The sequence below is a fragment of the Neodiprion pinetum genome, chromosome 3 (genome assembly GCF_021155775.2).
Source record: "Neodiprion pinetum isolate iyNeoPine1 chromosome 3, iyNeoPine1.2, whole genome shotgun sequence".
NCBI lineage: Eukaryota > Metazoa > Arthropoda > Insecta > Hymenoptera > Diprionidae > Neodiprion > Neodiprion pinetum.
The window spans coordinates 11,737,300-11,756,192 of record NC_060234.1 but is presented as its reverse complement, the minus strand read 5'-3'; the positions used below and the strand labels follow the sequence as shown (position 1 = coordinate 11,756,192).

Genomic DNA, 18,893 nt, shown 5'->3' with positions numbered 1-18,893 from the left:
AACGCCAATATGTTTAAAATGTCCTAAAACGTCGAAAAATCATGTCTAAAAATATGTCCGGGTGTGTGTGTGTGTGTGTGTTTTTTTTTTAAATTATTGCTAACAGGTTTTTAAAATTAACGATTATCATTATAGATCTGACTATAAAGTGGTGGACTCTCGTGGAAAATGAAGCGTTCCAACATAGTGGAGATTTCTAGCCACGGCAAAAAGAAAAACAAACGCCAACACGCTTCAATCAGATCCAATGAAAGTGAAGAAGATGATTTGACGACCGGTGAACTTGAAAAAAATTCTGGCGACGTCGGGCAGCTGGAAATCATAGTGACTCAAAATTTACCGTCTACTTCATCGAATAAAGATAATTGTATTGTACAGACAACGTCCAAAACACAGCAAAAATACTCTGCATTTTTTGAAGTGTGCTCGGTCGATAAAGAAAAATATGGAAAGTGCTTACTGTGTCTTAAGTCCGGAATTGATCGTCGAACTAAAATAAAGGATTCGAATACTTTTGGGCTTCAAAGACATTTGCGAAATGCACATGATGGCGATTCATCAGTGAAAAACTTTGTCGATCCCAGCACACCATCTGCTACTCGGCACAAAGATACAAGGACATTCGAGCAAAGAATTGTCGAATGGATGGCAATTAAGTATTTACCGTTTTCGTTTTTCGATGACGATACCACTCAAGACTTTATCACTTTCCTTAATGGAAACTTTGCATATCCGAAACGGACGAGTTTACAAGAAAAAGTCATCAATCACTTCGTGATCATGAGAGGAGCTGTTTTTAAAGCAGTGAAGAAAGTTGATTCAAAATTTTCTTTGACAGTCGATGGATGGACATCGATTGCTAATCGATCGTATTACGGCATAACGATACATTACATCGATAATGACTGGAAATTGCAATCTCTACCGCTGGATTTTATTCCATCGAATGGAGCTCACACAGGCAGGGATATGGCTAATCTCGTGCTCGATGTGTTAGAGGAGTTCAAGATTAAATCAAAAATTCAAGGCATCACTCTCGACAATGCGGCTGCAAATACATCGTTCATAGCCGAACTCTCCGATCTCTTATGTCGGGAAGGCATCGAATTCGACGCGAGTGATTCACACTTCCGTTTTTTCGCTCACATTTTGAATTTGGGAGTACAAGATACATTGAACGCTCTGAATCCGGAACACCCAGATTTCGAGTTGTATACCGATATTGGCAGCTCTGACGAAGAGACCGTATTATCTGTATGGGAACAATCGAAAGAAACGAATGTCATTAATGAATTGAGAAAACTTCTGTAAGATATGTGATGTACGAATGTGTACGAATGTGTGTATCTATAACGATAGTATAGAATGTGAGAAGGCAGGAAATAAAGGTATTCGGTCCTGAACCGTAACAGAGTGTAGTCGTCTTTATTTACCTCTTCCTCGCATACACAATAACTGGCGACGAGGATAAAAGCATTGTTCTAGAAACTTCGTCGGCATATGACGAAATAAAACCAAGTTAAAGTGTTGGAATGCTGATTGAAGTAAAAGGGACTGCATGGATCCAGAATTTAACAAAAGTCCAATTGCAAAAGTTGTGTGAATTAAATAATATTGATGGTGAAGACGATAATATTAATGAGTTACGAAGAAAATTTCGAGAATTTGTGAAAGAAAAGACTGAGTGTGGCCAGCAAAAATTAATACGGATAGCAGATATAGTGGATAAAAAAACGTTCGAAATAGTTGATCCAGATAGTATAAATGAACAATTAAACAAAAGCATAATGGAACGTAGTGCAAATTTGGATTTTGATATTACCAAAAATGATTGGGAAATGTTTTGTGATCGACTAGAGCAGTATTTCATTGCAAACAAAATAACAAATGCTGAAGAAAAAAGAGCAATTTTGTTGAGTAAAGTGAATGCAGAGACGTACGAAGAGATCGCAAAAATATGTAAGCCCGTTAAGCCTAAGGACAAAACCTATGAAGAAATTATAACAAAGGTCAAAGATTATTTGAAACCGCCAGCATCATACCTTGTATATAGATATGAATTCAGACTCAGGAAGCAATCAGACGGCGAGGGTATAAAAGAATACGTCACAGCGCTGAAGGTTATGACAGACAAATGTAAATTTACGAACGAAGACGAGCAAGTACTCGATCAAATGATTTGTGGCTTAAAAAGTAAGCTGCCTCTACTCTAGCTAGTAAAGGCGCAGAAAAATTGCAAGAAACAAATGCGGAAATTCAAGAGGTACACATGCTAAGTCGTGGAAAGTTTTGGCGAAAGCAACATGAGGGAGATCGTAGACAGGGACAACGTACATGGACTAGAAGGGGAAGAACATTCGGCCGGGCTCGAGGAACGGCGCGAGCACAACAAATACCGGGAGGCTCTGCTTGTTACCGTTGCGGGTATTCAAGACACTTCGTGAATGATTGTATGTATAGGGAAAATGTAGTATGCCATACGTGCGGTGATAAAGGTCACACTACTAGAGTTTGTACGCATAGAGCCGAAAAAAAGATGCAGAACAAAAGCCGCGAGTACGTAAGTGAATGCGGTAGTAGTAGTAGCTCCGATGGTGAAATGTCGCGAGAGTTGAGCCACATGTATATTGATAATAAAAGAAGTCTGTACAGTCTGTATGTACCCGGAAAAACTAGAGTCGAGCCTCAATATGTAACGGTCGAAATAAATAAATCTAAAATTAAAATGGAAATAGATTCGGGCGCGGAACCAGCTATAATTCCAAAAGAAATTATAAAGAAATGTTTTCCGAAAGAAACAATGTATGAGCCAGATATAGAATTTAGGAACCATGATAATACCGTCAATAAGCCTGCAGGAATGTTCAAAGGTGTAACTGTGAGTCTGAACAATAAGATAATTAGAGCTGATTTATATGTAACTGAATCGTCCGGGCCGCCGATAATAGGCAGAGCGTGGCTCAAAGCACTATAGTCCGGGAGCCAATGACATTTTTAGGTTGATCATTTGAAAGTGGATGGGCCTTTCAGAAATACTTAAGGTAGGTGTATAAAAAAGAATTATAAGCATTGTTAGCCGCACCAACGATGCAAAAGGTTTCCGCGCGCCCGGAAAAGTCGGAAAAATAGAAAATAGATTTAGTGATGTGAAAGTGGATGGGCCTTTGTCAGATGTTAGTTTATATAATATGATTAGGAAAGAAACACTTCAGCGCGATGTGGGACAATGCAAAACCCTTCCGCGCGCCCGGAAAAGTCGGAAAAATAGAAAATAGATTCAGTGATGTGAAAGTGGATGGGCCTTTGTCAGATGTTAGTTTATATAATATGATTAAGAAAGAAACACTTCAGCGCGATGTGGGACAATGCAAAACCCTTCCGCGCGCCCGGAAAAGTCGGAAAAATAGAAAATAGATTTAGTGATGTGAAAGTGGATGGGCCTTTGTCAGATGTTAGTTTATATAAGATAATTAAGGAAGAAACACTTCAGCACGATGTGGGACAATGCAAAATCCCTCAGCTCAAGCATAGAAAGGTGTAAAATTAAATGTAGCGGAGCGCGCGGTTGTCTTAAATAAAAGACATCAGCCGAAGGATTTTGCATTGCCATACAACCAGCTGAAGTTTTTTTTTCTTTTTATATTGTATAAATTTACATTTTACCAAGTTTCAGCCACTTTCAAATGACAAATTATAATTTTATATTAAATAAATCACATATTACGCTTGCAAAAGGAGAGCAGGTCGTAAATTTTGTTTGAATGTTGAAAAAGATAATCCGAAAATTTTTATTTAATAGGAAAAATTATTATGTCATCATAGTTATTCGCACTAAATTTTACTTCCACCCTATTTTAATATACCACGCAAATGTATAAATATATGCTCAAGTATACATACATGTATACCGTATGATTTCGAGCAAAGCGCACGTGTGAAGATCTATACTAATAAAGCTCGTTGGCAAGGAAGTTGAACTGCGTATGGAACGAGACATTTTTGGACAACTACTTATTATTTCAATGAAAAAAGAAATTGATTTGAAAAAAGTTCTTTCATTTCCATTGACGCCAGTACCTTTGTCAATGTGCCATACGGATGGAACTATTTGCAAAAATACTAAATCTGTCCTTATGAAAATCTTAGAAAAAAAGATTACAAGTGAAGAACCGCCAAATGCTGATGTTATGATTTATGACGGTTTCTTTATTTTACACCAGATGAAAGATGTACCGGTTACCTTTGGAAATATTTCTAAAAAATTGCTCATGTCAATATGCAATACAACTGCACGTACAATTATTATTGCTTTTGATAGGTATGTTTTTCCATCAATTAAAGATACCGAACATTATCTTCGAGGTATGGAGCAAATTAATTACCAGATTGATGGCCCTGATCAAACACGCAAGAAGGATTTCGAACTGGGAATGAAAAATGTTAATTTCAAAGAATCGCTTGTTAAATTTTTCATACAAAATTGGGAAAACGATTACATGGCACCTTTCATTGGAAATAAAATTGTTTATGTAAATTTTGATATGTGCTTCAAGTACATCGTCAGCGATGGCAAAGTTATAAGAACAGTTGAAAATAGTCTTAGTTGCCCTGCTCACGAAGAAGCTGACACAAAGATGGTATTTCACGCTTGTCAAATCGATTTTCCTGCAAATGTAAGGATTCGTTGGTCGGATACTGATGTATTAGTAATAATGTTGGCTAACGTAAAGCACGTGAAAGAAGGTATAAATATATACATGGAAATTGGCACTGGGAAGTTTTATAGATTTATCAATATTAATAAATTATGTGAAAACTTAGGACATGACATCAGCTCTGCCCTTCCAGCCTTTCATGCACTAACCGGATGCGACTTCAACCCTTCTTTTTTCCGCAAGGGAAAGAAACGTCCTTACAAGATTATGAGTGGCTCAAACGAATTTATAAAAACCTTCATTGATATGTCGAAGTCAAATCCAACCGATGAACTTTTTTCACAAATTGAAAAATTCGTCTGTCACATGTACGGTTTCAAGAATACGACAAGTGTTAATGAGGCAAGATATCTCTTGTTTAATAAAACATATAAATTCAGCAGTAATGATGATCTTTTTAAATTACCGACAAAAAGTATCGATGGCTCGGCTTTACCACCGTGTAAACACGAATTACATCCACAATTTTTAAGAAGCTGTTTTATTGCACAAATTTGGACAAACGCTCATCTTAAAATTCCTACAGCTGAAACTCCAATAGATTTTGGATGGGAAGAAATTGATGGCTATAGATATGGCTTTTACTGGTTCGATGGCTGCCAGCTACCACAATCTATTACTGAAATCAGTTTACGACCGGATGAATTGGATGCCGAAGGTAGAAATTACTTTTAATCAATATGTAAATTAGTAGTGTTTAAATATTCATTAATATTGAATCGATTTTTTTTCAGACGACGATAGCGATATTAATAATGTCATCGACAATTACAATTCTGAAGAAGAAACTGATGATGAATCTTCAAGTGAGAGCGAATCTGAAAAAGAAATGGACAGTGATGAAACTGAAGATGAAAATTAAATATACTTTACATGTACATTTTTATAAGTTCATATATATTTAAAATACTATGCTAATAATAATATTTATTTTATTATAAAATAAAAAATTATCTTTTTTTTTATTAATTTCTAAATAATTGTTTTTTTATTAATATTTCGATAAGTTTATATAAATATATGTTGTAGTGTACCGCTTCACCTCAATGTTCAGTAAGAAGTGCACTGAGTGCTGAGTGAACATCTTTGTCCTCTGTGCGCTTTGCTCGAAATCATACGGTATACATGTATGTATACTTGAGCATATATTTATACATTTGCGTGGTATATTAAAATAGGGTGGAAGTAAAATTTAGTGCGAATAACTATGATGACATAATAATTTTTCCTATTAAATAAAAATTTTCGGATTATCTTTTTCAACATTCAAACAAAATTTACGACCTGCTCTCCTTTTGCAAGCGTAATATGTGATTTATTTAATATAAAATTATAATTTGTCATTTGAAAGTGGCTGAAACTTGGTAAAATGTAAATTTATATAATATAAAAAGAAAAAAAAACTTCAGCTGGTTGTATGGCAATGCAAAATCCTTCGGCTGATGTCTTTTATTTAAGACAACCGCGCGCTCCGCTACATTTAATTTTACACCTTTCTATGCTTGAGCTGAGGGGTTTTGCATTGTCCCACATCGCGCTGAAGTGTTTCTTCCTTAATTATCTTATATAAACTAACATCTGACAAAGGCCCATCCACTTTCACATCACTAAATCTATTTTCTATTTTTCCGACTTTTCCGGGCGCGCGGAAGGGTTTTGCATTGTCCCACATCGCGCTGAAGTGTTTCTTTCTTAATTATATTATATAAACTAACATCTGACAAAGGCCCATCCACTTTCACATCACTAAATCTATTTTCTATTTTTCCGACTTTTCCGGGCGCGCGGAAACCTTTTGCATCGTTGGTGCGGCTAACAATGCTTATAATTCTTTTTTATACACCTACCTTAAGTATTTCTGAAAGGCCCATCCACTTTCAAATTGGTCGCTGAAAAGTGTCACTGGCTCCCGGACTACTCGGATTATGGCCATTAGTTAAAGACCTAGATCTGCATATAGTTAAAAATAAAATTGATGGTAATGACAGGCTAAATAAAATCTTAGAAAAACATGCTAAATTTTTTGAAAATTCTAAAGGATCGTTCAATAGGGCCAAGATCAGGTTAGAATTAAAGGAGGATGCTAAACCGATATATGAGTTAGCGCGATCTGTACCTTTCGCTTTAAAGGATAAAATAGAGAAAGAATTAGATAGATTGGTAAAAGAGAAAATATTGGAACCAGTAGAAATGAGCGAATGGGCTACCCCGATCGTGCCGATACTAAAACCGAATGGAGATGTTCGACTTTGTGGAGCTTTCAATGTAACTATTAACCCTTTATTAAAAACAATGCGCTATGCACCACCGAACTTCGATCACGCTATGGCTCGATTAATAACAAAAAATATTAATAATAAAAATAAGAAGCAGTATTCGAAAATTGACCTAAAAGAAGCTTTTTCACAAGTTCCCGTTGAGGAAAATTCGCAAAACTTATTAACTATCAATACTCATAAGGGCTTGTTTAAATGCTTGTATATGATGTACGGTATATCATCGGGACCTGGGTATTTTCAAAAGCAAATGGAGGAAGTTTTGAAAAATATAAACGGAGTCGCGGTGGTAGCAGACGACGTAGTGGTAACGGGAAGTGATGATGAGGAACATTTGCGAAATTTAGATATAGTATTAACGAGTTTATAAGAATGCGGTTTGAAAGGACGAGTAAAGAAATGCGAATTTTTCAAAGATGAAGTTAATCATTTAGGATATAAGTTACGGGATGACACTATTACAGTAAATGAAGAAAAGTATAGAGCAATAGTTGATATGAAAGAACCGGAAAATCACAAAGAATTACAGTTATTATTAGGTAAAATCAATTATTATGGCAGGTTATTTAAAGATCGTGCTAAAATTCTAGCACCATTATATAATTGCAGTAATTCGAGAATTTTTGAGTGGGATCAAAATTGCAAAGAAGCGTTTAAAAGAGCGAAAATAGAATTAAAAAGCGTGCTTGTAAACTACAATCCATCTTTACCATTAAAATTAACATGTGATGCGTCCCCAAAAGGGCTGGGTGCGTATATCAGCCAGTCTTATGAAGACGGCGATAGACCGGTAGCGTTTGCATCAACGAGGTTGACAGCCGCGCAAGAAAATTACTCGCAAATTGATAAAGAAGCAGCTGCGATAATATTTGGAGTAACTAAGTTTTATGATTATTTATTCGGACGTAAATTTCTTTTAAAAACGGATAATAAACCGTTATCTAGGATCTTTTCTCCTGAAAAGAGTATACCAAAAATGGCTACGAGTAGATTGCAAAATTGGAGTTACTTTCTATCGGCATTTGATTATGAAATAGAGTACATTAGTACAAGAGATAATATTGTGGCTGATACTTTATCGAGATTACCGATAAATTATGTAGAAAATAATGATGTTTTAGAAATTGAAGGCCGATTTACGTATTTACACTATGTATATTCAACAAACATAACATGTTTAAATTTCAAAGCAGTAGCACGCGAAACTGCTAAAAACGAGACTCTATCCATCGTGAAGCGGATGGTAATAGAAGGATGGCCTGACTGTAGTCTTAAAAGTTGGCCTAATGAGTTGCAACCATATGCACTGCGTAAAGACGAAATTCACGTCGAAAAAGAATGTTTAATGTGGGGACAGAGAGTTATCGTCCCACCTAAATTAAGAGAAAAGGTAATCGAAAAATTGCACGAAAGTCACTTTGGGATAGTTAAAATGAAGAGTTTGGCAAGGTCGGTGGTTTGGTGGCCTAATATAGATAAAAATTTAGAAGATAAATCTAAATATTGCAAATGGTGTGTTGAATCTAAAGACAATCCAATTAGAATGGAATTAACTCCATGGCCATGGCCAAGCCAACCGTGGCAAAGACTTCATGCAGACTTTGCGGGGCCATATTTGGGGCAAACTTACCTTTTAGTCATCGATGCCTATTCTAAGTGGCCTGAAATTTTCATTATGAAAAATATATCAGCAGAAGCAACGATAGAAAAATTCCGAGAAATGTTTACAACGCATGGGCTACCGAACCATATTGTAACTGATTCAGGAACGCAGTTTACGAGCGACGAATACAAAAAGTTTCTCAAGCAATTAGGAATAAAACAAGATTTTTCAGCGCCGAAACACCCAGTGACAAATGGAGCTGCGGAAAATCTTGTAAAAACATTTAAGAGTAAACTCAAAGCGATTGTACAAAGCTCGAAAGTAAATGTGAGAACTGCTATACAAATGTTTTTATTCTCATACAGAACAACAAAACATGCAACAACGAATGAAACTCCGGCCAACTTGTTGTTTAAAAGAGAACTGAAAACTGCTTTGTTATTATTACGGCCAGAAACGAGACATCACGTTGAATCAAAGCAATATATGCAAAAAAAGCACTTCAAAGCTAGTAGAAAAGAAAACTTTGAAGAAGGCGACGTAATAATGGCAAAGGATTTTCGAAAACATCACCCGAAAATGTCGGAAGCCAAAATTGTTAGGAAATCACCTCCAAGAAACTGTATAGTAAAATTTAAGGAAGGAGGAGAGAAAGAGCACAAAAGACATTTCGATCAAATACGACATTGGCGGGAAAGCGAAAATGATCAAAGTAAAATAGATGTTAGTACTAATGTGCGAGATAATGTAAGCAGCGAAAATTCGGCGATAGTTTTAAGAAAATCAACTAGATTAAAGCGAAATGTAACACCATACGATGCTACGCATTATTTGTAAAGGTATTATGTCTATCAACTTTGATAACTGAATAAAACGGGGAAGGGTGTAAGATATGTGATGTACGAATGTGTACGAATGTGTGTATCTATAACGATAGTATAGAATGTGAGAAGGCAGGCAATAAAGGTATTCGGTCCTGAACCGTAACAAAGTGTAGTCGTCTTTATTTACCTCTTCCTCGCATACACAATAACTTCTTGCAAAACTGAAAAGGTCCGAGCAGTGGATGAGTAAATTGCACGCATATTGTGACGCCGCCAACGAAAAAAAAATAGCGATAACGATGGACGTGTCAACTCGATGTAATTTGACTTACGTAATGTTGCGAACAGCACTGAGTGTCAAGTCGGCTCTTAACGCACTGATGCACAGCTATGGAGAACTTGGCGAGATGATAATCAACCCTGAAGAATGGGAAATCATCGAGGCTGTGTGCGCGTATTTAAAACCATTCGATCATCTGTCGACGGTTCTCGGTGGTCAAACGTACATTACGTTGCCGTTGGTAATTGTGGGGTTCAATATGCTTCTTGACAAAATCGAGACGGTAACTCACCAACTTGATGCGAAGCCATCGCGAAGTTGCGTCGACGAGGAATTTATCGAAGCTTTCCAAGCTGGAAGAGATAAGATGCTCAAACACTACAAGAAAACGAATTGGATATATGGAGTTGTTCTCATCCTCGATCCTCGGCACAAAGTTGAAACGTTTCAACTCACATCTTGGGGTCGTGACATAGAAAAGGCATCAATGGCTAAGTTTCAAAAAATTTTTCGCGAACAATATTGGGCAAATTCCACCGTCGAGATGATAGCATCTCAGGGTAAAAGTTTATCGGATCAAGGAAGCCAGGGATCCTTCGATTTATATGAACTTTATGAGGCCTCCACGCAGATTTTTCACGAAGACTGTAGTGAACCACAGCGAGAATTCGAGCGCTATTGCAAACTCGAACGGGCGAGTCGGAACGAAAATATTTTGGAGTGGTGGCGAAACAATTCGAATTCATTTCCGAATTTGGCAAAAATGGCGCGAGATTTCTTAAGCATCCCGGCGACAAGCGTCCCGGCTAAACGTTTGTTTTCGAAGGCCGGTTTGATCCTAAGGAAATACCGAAATAATATGTCCAATGAATCAGCGAGAAGTCTGCTGTGTTTAAACGGATGGCTGACGTGCAGCCTCAAATCAGCGATTCAAAAAAATCTTAACCCGTCCGAACAATAAAAGTGCATTTGAAAGCGTTTTATTTGTATTTAAATTATTGCAGCCCAGTCCATACCCAAGCCCAAGGGCGCCGAGATTATCAAGAATTTCGAAAGTCTCGAAATTCGAGACGAGAAATTTTTCTCGAAATTCGGGACGAGAAATATTTCTCGAAATTCGAGACGAGAAATATTTCTCGAAATTTTTTCGAGACGAGAAATCCGAAATTCTCGTCTCGTCTCGCTCGACGGCATCACTACTGTCGTCGCTACGCGGCGCAGAACTTAGGGCTAGATCGCGATGTCGTCTTCCGCGCAGCTCTACGGGGTCCTGGGGTTGGGCGGGGGTGGTGCGCCCTCGTCGCTAGCTGGTCTCTCGCGGTTGCCTCGGTTGGGCGTAGGCGGGGTGAGCGGGGAGGCTGCGGCGTGCCGGCCGCCAGCGGGAATCGCGTCCGCCTTGGATTCCCGCGCTGCAGGGATCTGCGTTGTCTCCCCCTCCGCAGCCTCGATCCTTCCCGCGAGATCTCCGCGGTTTCTCCTTGCCTCGAAATATCTTCGGCGCCGGAGTTGGTCGCTGGCTGGTATCCGGTGTACTCAAAAAAAAAAATAAAAACAAAAGCCTGCAATATCTTGTTCGTAATTCGCTATTTCGTCCCTGTCGAAGCCCGGGTGCGTGACTCCAGTTCTGTTGCTCTCTATGATAATTTCGCGACTCGATTTCCGAAACCCTTATTCCTGGATTCCACCCAGTATTCAGGGAGTACCTTGTAACGGGCAGGCCTAACCGAAATACCACGTTACAATACTTACATATTTTCTACTCGAGTTCCATCTCGTTATTATTTTCAACTTTTCACTTCACTGTTACAATGGAAATATCACTTATTTGATAATATTTTGCTTATTTTGATATTTATCAGTATGCCTCTAGTGTAAATTAACACGCTGGCTGTTTAGCTTTTGGAACCGCTAGGTGGCGGCACGAGCGAGGCTCACAGCGAATGTTGAAACTGTGAGGTAAAGAACGCGTGAGCATTTCAGAGATGGAAAAAAAAGGACGGGTAGCGCGCGCCCGCGCACTACGCACGCCGCCAAGCGCGAACAGAGTATCGCTCCGTCTCACTCGTGCCAGAGGTGCTCAGGCAGACATGTTCAGTTGAACCAGCATCTTCAATTCGGCTTTCTGCCCTTATTATCAAAGATAGGGAATTTGACGTCACATAACTTTATATGTATTTTATTATCCTGAACAACTTTTATTTGAAATGTTTTTCGATCGAGCCATTAATTTTTGAGATATAGCGATTTTCAAGTTTTCAACCCTTTTTTCGGGGAGTAAGGGCGGGTTCAGGAACAAAATTTCATTGTGGTCACTTTTATTATCCAACCACCTAGCTTCAGTAAAAAGTGCAGATTCTACGCAAAAAATTTTTCACTTTCGGCACATTTTGCTGGACTATTAGGGATGGGCGATCTCAAGCGAAAGATCGATTCTGACAATCGATTCGAATTGATTTTGGAAAATCAAAAAAGTCGGATACAAAAGATTGATCTTCAGAAGATCAGTCCATATTTTTACTTTTTAGTTTTAATTGAAACCGGTAGCTATATTGGAGATTAAAAATCGCGTCACACAAATTTAATGTACACGGAGAAAAATAAGTTATTGGATTTAGTAAATATTAATTGATCCAAATAATCCATGCATTTGGATAGTACTGAAAGCACATTTACTCGGAACGACAATTTATGTAGTTTTTGATCAAACAATTCCGTACTTGAAACGAATAAAAAATAATTTGGGTGAATTAAATAAATATTAAGCTACAAACTTTACTGAGTTGCGCTTATAGTATGATATTGTAACGTTCTTGGACGTTACGAAAATAAATATGGATCCGCGAGTTTGATTATCAAGTCAAAATCAAAAGCGTGAATAAAATGTTGTGAAAAAGCATTAATTGCGAAATATGTGTTTCTCGTTTCAAGTCTGAAACAAGACTGTTTTTACAATAATGTTGGTTGACGCAGCAACCTTATTCTTTTGAAAGACGTAAGAGGTTTATAAACGTCTTTTATCTATGATGACTACTAGTTCATTAAAAAGGGGGCAAAACGGGTGATTTCACCCTTTGTAACAATATTTTCATCCAAACGCTACATGCTTTATTCTAGACAAACTGTTTACTCAAACAATATTTATAAGGTGTAATGGGATATTTTTTGATCGGAGACGATACGGCAATGTATATAATAGGGTGCTTCGTTTGAGACGACTATTTTTTTTTTTTTTAATTGATCAATTCCATTAAATAGCTAGATTGGAAAATTCTTATCGAGAATATTAAAATCATTGAATGTTGATGTAAATAACATAAAACAGTTGGAGCACAAACCTATGTTCTGTGGTTGAGAGTAGCAGTAATTGGCGAAGACTTCAGAATGATCGGGCGAAGACATTTGAAGATTAAGATACATCACAATTACGTCTATTTTATTACATTTATAAAAATTTGGGTATAAAAATTGTCAAATACGCGGACAAAATAGTGATGTTTATAGTTTTCTCATGATTATTTAATTTCATATTGGAAACTATCAGTTCTACAGTTTCAGCTGATGAAACTTTTTTGTAGGAAATTAAATTCTCTACAAAAAAGGTTCTTTACAATTTTGCTGCAAAGTTAGTAGTTTAGGAGAAAAATAAAAAAAAAACCATAATTTTCTAGCAATAATCAACTTTACAATTTTTTACTGGCGAGATACTTCATACATTCTAAATTAGCTGTGGGAACTTTTAAAGAGGAAGGATCCCTCTAAAACTTCCGGCCATGATCAATTAAATAGTATGAAAACTCGCGATGCTATAGATAATTGAAAAAAAAAAAATTATTTCTACGTGTTAATTAAATGGGAAAATTTCAAATTCATTTATCGAGTACTTGAAATTAAAATTAAGAGCTAGGCTTTGGTGGGAATTTTTTTTTATATGTTTATAGTGATATTTCATCTATGGAGTGAAGAAAAAAAAATAGTCGTCTCAAACGAAGTACCCTAGTATATAATGAAATGAATTTACATGAAGCGATCGCTTATTCAAACCGACAAAGCGTATAAACAATGAAATATGTTACTCATGTCTGAAAAGGCCACATTCTTTCAAGATGACAAAATATGTTATCAATCTAAAACTACATGTTTTAAATAAAGTTGTACATTATTAGAATGAAACGAAGTATTTTCCGATATGGAGTAAAATGACCTTCAATCCGAATAAATATTTCTGTCAAAACAAAAATTATTATTTTGAGTCGAAAAAAAATTTATCCTCTTCAACAATGACAATTGCACCTATGTTCAAATTGGTCTATTGAAAGAAACGTACAATGATTCTAACATTATGACGTTTAAAAATCATTGAATATTTATTGTTTGGAGGCAAGGATGTTTCTACGATTTTGCGAATTGTTTCGAATACTGGTTTCATTTTAATTTATAGTTTGTATGCTACAATAGAGAAATTATTGGATTGCTGCAAAAAAATGAAAGGACTTCCTGAATTCGATGCATAATTAAAAAATCATAATTTGCAATTGGAACGATTGGATGTTTTGTCAAGAATTTAGAAAAAGATTTTAAGACTATTTTGAAAATTGAAAATTAGGCCAAATCAATATTAAGTATCTTTATAAAGTACGAATAGCGGAGTGATATTTTAATTTATTTATAAAGATATTAAGACATAAGCTGTCATCAGGTCCAAAATTCATTCATTCATCGATTCCACAATTCATTCATTCCAGGTGTATATTGTTCAAAATAGTGTATATTGTTAAAACAGTGTATATTGTTAAAACTGGTGGATATTGTTGAAATTATAAATAATTTTAAATAACTGTCTTTCGTCAAGGCACTATATTTTTTGATTTCACTTTTATTGTTTCTTCGTTTTATATCGTCTCTCTTTAAAATTTTGTTCGGCTTTTGGAGCGTTTAATTATTAATTTGAAATGTTCGTCCTCGTGGCTAAGATTTACTTTATTATTATTAGTTTGTCGATTTTCGATCGGTTACGACTTGGTTTCAGAGAAAGAAACCTCCGCACCTCCTTCCTTCTGGAGAGACGTAGACCAAGCAACCTTTCTTCTTAAATTTGTGAACAGGTGCTCCACTCCCTGGGTCTAACCTGATCCGATCGTACCGTGTTCATTGCGCGGTCATATTTGAATCATTAGAAGATACTGAACGCTAGGGGCTGCTTTAGCCCCGGCTAAAGCAGTCTTCATGCTCCGTTCCTCCTCGAGACCAGTCGGACTGGATCCATCCTTTGGGGTTATATTCAAGGTTTCAGGTATTGGCAACTCCGCGCTTGTCTTTGAAGTTGATCATCTTATTGATCCTTGTTTACTGAACGAACCAAATGTTTCAACAGTCGTTTTTCTAATTCAGCGATTATCGGATTACCAACTTCTGTATACAAGAAAAAATGAGTACGTCCCAAAAAATGACTCCAGGCAGTCGTATTACATATAAATGAGATTAACTGCGGAAAATGGTGTGGATATATGAAAATCCAAGTAATTGGTCACTTATGCGTCATATGTTTTTATTCATTGACGTCAACACGGAACATATATATTTATTCAACTTTGAATAATGATATGAAATATATACTATACTATATAACTTGAAAATACACAACAATATCAGTCTGTATGGTGCTCTAACACGACGTGAGTGATTTTCGAGTGATCAAGTGGTATATACGTACTATCAAGGCTAGAAAACTATTTCACATATCTCGTCAACCACACAGTTATTGTTACAAATATTCTGTTACCTATATCAGGCAATCGCTGATAGTATGCCTTGAAGCGTAAAAGAAAAAATGTAATATTTTTTATTTCAAAATTCAATTGAAAAATATTATTTGAAATGACGACAAATAGATGCTGTCCCAAGTTTCGTCATTTCGAACTATTTAATCACGTACCACATTCTTCGGTAAGATTCCATCGGCCGCTGGAGGTGTTTTATAATCTATTGAGTGAAAAGGTTTCAACTCCTGTTGTAAAGATTCACGAAGACGCGCTGAGCTTTTTGCGTAAGCAACGCTACTTCCACCTATTTATTGCCAAGGTCGAAAATAATTACGTAGATATAAAATATACAATATGGCCGCGAGCGGAGGAGTCCCGGACCCTGGGGGTGGTGACAGACAAGTTTGTGGTTACTGTGAGGGTGAAGTAAAAACGAAGTATTTAGAATGTGAAGAATATGGAACTCCGTTTTACAACAGTTGCGTAAAAAGAGCGAGAACCGCGGGAGATAAGAGCAAATTACAGTGCTGCGCGGAAAAAGAGGTTATGTACGAGCCGAATGAGAGTGTTATTATAGGCGAGGATGGCAAAGTGGACGGAAAAAGCCCAGTATGGAGGGAAAACGTCCTCCTGCGGAAACTAGTAAGAGAAATGGAAAGCAAGAACAAGTCGCTGATCGACAAAGTGAGAGAGCCCGAAGAGATGCTAAGAACAAGGGACAGAGCCCCATCCTCCTACGCTAGTGCACTGAAAATCGGAACGCAAACGAGCAGCTTATCGAGGAACATATACTGAGAGAAAAATATAGTTGTGTCAACTATTTTTCTACTATAAAAAGTAGTAATTAAACGGACTTGAACCGAATTATAGTATACGTAACCTCACTAAAGAAGAGTTGATGCAACTAAAATTTCTAGTTCATATCACTATTTGCTCAACTATTTCGAGATAGTAAGGAGTACTATAACCTTGGCAACTAAAAAAATTAGGTTCAACGTACCATTGTTGTGCGACATGAACAAATGGACAGATTAGCATGTATGACCATTTTTTATTGTGCTCATGACAGTATCGTGCGGTTTTGACCATTAGGGTGTATAGTTGCTCGCATTAGACCAAACAGTTGCACTGACTTTTAATGATTGCTGTGCCAACCGATAAAATTCGTGTTACCAAATACATGATAACGTAAATTCAACGACTTCGTGAAGTTACCGTAACTCCAGTCTAATGTCAGTATCATCCTCATTTGATAGTACACTCAAATTTGAAAAAACGCTTCCACAACAACATTTTGCAGTTTTTGGAACTGCATCGTATGGTTGCATTTACGATAATGTATAATTGTTTCAGATATTATAATAATTACCTGTAGCATCGTGATTAGTAGTACGAACTATTTTGAATTGGCGCGTTAATTCCGCAGGATAGTTACTTTCGCCATATGTTATGTGATGTCTTTATACAGCAAGAATGTTCGTAACAACTATTTGAAATAATTATAGCAGCTACTATAAGTGGGTTGGTATAAGAGCTACACACAGTATATTCGATTTTTTTTTAAACTCAATTCAACTTTTTTGTATAATTGTATCTACGTGGACATAATCGTTCAGCTGATTTCGTGACACGATTACGGGTACAGGTTTGAAAGTTGAACCAACTATTACAATCGCTGTGATATAAAAGCTACACGTAGTGAATTAAACTTTTTTTTACAGTAAATTCAATTTTTTTTTAACCTCTAGACGGCCGGCATCACTACTTTAGTGGTTCAAAATGCTTATATTCCCTGATGTCCCTGAAATCCTTCCCTGAAAGGGTTTTTGGGGTCACTGATTACGAATCCGTTGTCAGAATTCCAAAATTCCAAGATGGCGGCCCTGTACTGCGCATGCGCAGTTGGAAAATTGGTCCCAAATGGGATTCCTGCGTTGACGCTCATTCCTGGGGGTTTTTGGGGTCGCTGATCACGAATCTGTTGTCAGAATTTCAAAATTCCAAGATGGCCCTGTACTGCGCATGCGCATTGGAAAATTGCTCCCAAATAGGACTGCTGAGATGAAATTTGTTCCTAGCGTGACTACGAAGACTTTCTCTTAGCGTCACCCAGGGCTGACGACGTGGACGTGGGAAGATTTTTAGCCCTGTTACGTCCAGCAAACCACTTCTCTCTATTTTTCCTACTCGCTAACTCTCCCACAGTTCTTACATTAATCTCATGGTCTCTGTCCTGTCCTCTTATCTCTACGCAGTCTCACGCTATTCACTATCGCGCTTACTCATCAAATTCCATTCCCTACTTCTAGCATTGTCGCACCTTTTCTGCGCCCGTACGTTTCACGTCTCGAGGGACACTCCTATTCTGACTCTCGACAACTCCACATCTAGACTTCTTATATATCTTTTCGTACCACACAATTGATTCCTACCGGTATCTCAAGTTCTACGCAATAAACATATAATTTATACATCAAACATACTCAAGTTTATTCAATCCTCATCCTGATTTCCGGTTGACCTGAAACGTAAAAGCGAAGCCAACCAGGTTACTTCTTCCGCTCAGGAGTAAACTCTACTCACGGACGTAACAGCTCCATTTTTTTTCACATTTTTTAATTTTTTTTATTTCCTATATTTTTTTACCCTCAGGATGCTCTATTTTTAGCAGTGAACACCTCTTTGCGTGTGATACTGTTCAAAGCAAGGGAGTGCACACAATGCAACTTGACACTTACCACAACAATATTTTGTTCGTCTCCTTACTTTTGATGCACGGCACATTGCACATTCTTTTGTAGACTTTGATTGAGTCGGAAAATGTCGACCTGTAAGTCGGGAAGGAGGGGGTTTAAGTTCTGCTTGGACTGTGCTATCAACACCTAGCAAATATGACTTTGATTCAAAAATCGGCGAACGAAATTGCTCCTTGCAATTTGTACAAAGCATGGGTATTATCAATATGAGATCAATGAGATGGAAAAATAATTTCCTATACCATTTGAGAGATTTCGTAATTGACGCAGTTATCGCTAACTGCCGATCAACATTATCAACTCCCATATTCTTAATATAATCAATGATGCAACTAGGTTTTATTTCTTCACCAGTTACAAAATCTTGCTTGCCGCTGGAAGCGTATTTCAATCGGGATACCCTTCTAATAATCTGGACCTCTTTTTTCTCTTGCCATTTCGATGCCAACCAAATCATATTGTGTCCTACTCGAGTTTCCCCTTTCTGTAATTTTTCTGTGAATTTCGGTAGTCCAGATCTATTTTTTCTCACTGTGCCACATAGACCTGTATCTTTTTCGTGTAAAAATTCAGCTAGTGCAGGGGAAGAGTACCAGTTGTCCACAAAAACAATATGACCCTTACCAGAATAGGGTCTCAAAAAATGGGCAACGACATCCCCTGAAAAAATGCCCAAGCCA

At 37.1% G+C, this 18,893-nt stretch overlaps 1 protein-coding gene across 1 annotated transcript; it reads left to right on the top strand.

Annotated features, from left to right (window-relative positions):
* The first annotated feature begins 1,787 nt into the window (after window positions 1-1,787).
* On the top strand, window positions 1,788-2,213 carry LOC138190597 (uncharacterized). The gene has a single exon (XM_069134343.1). It carries the CDS (start codon window positions 1,788-1,790, stop codon window positions 2,211-2,213), a length of 426 nt encoding a protein of 141 aa, XP_068990444.1.
* Window positions 2,214-18,893: the final 16,680 nt, after the last annotated feature.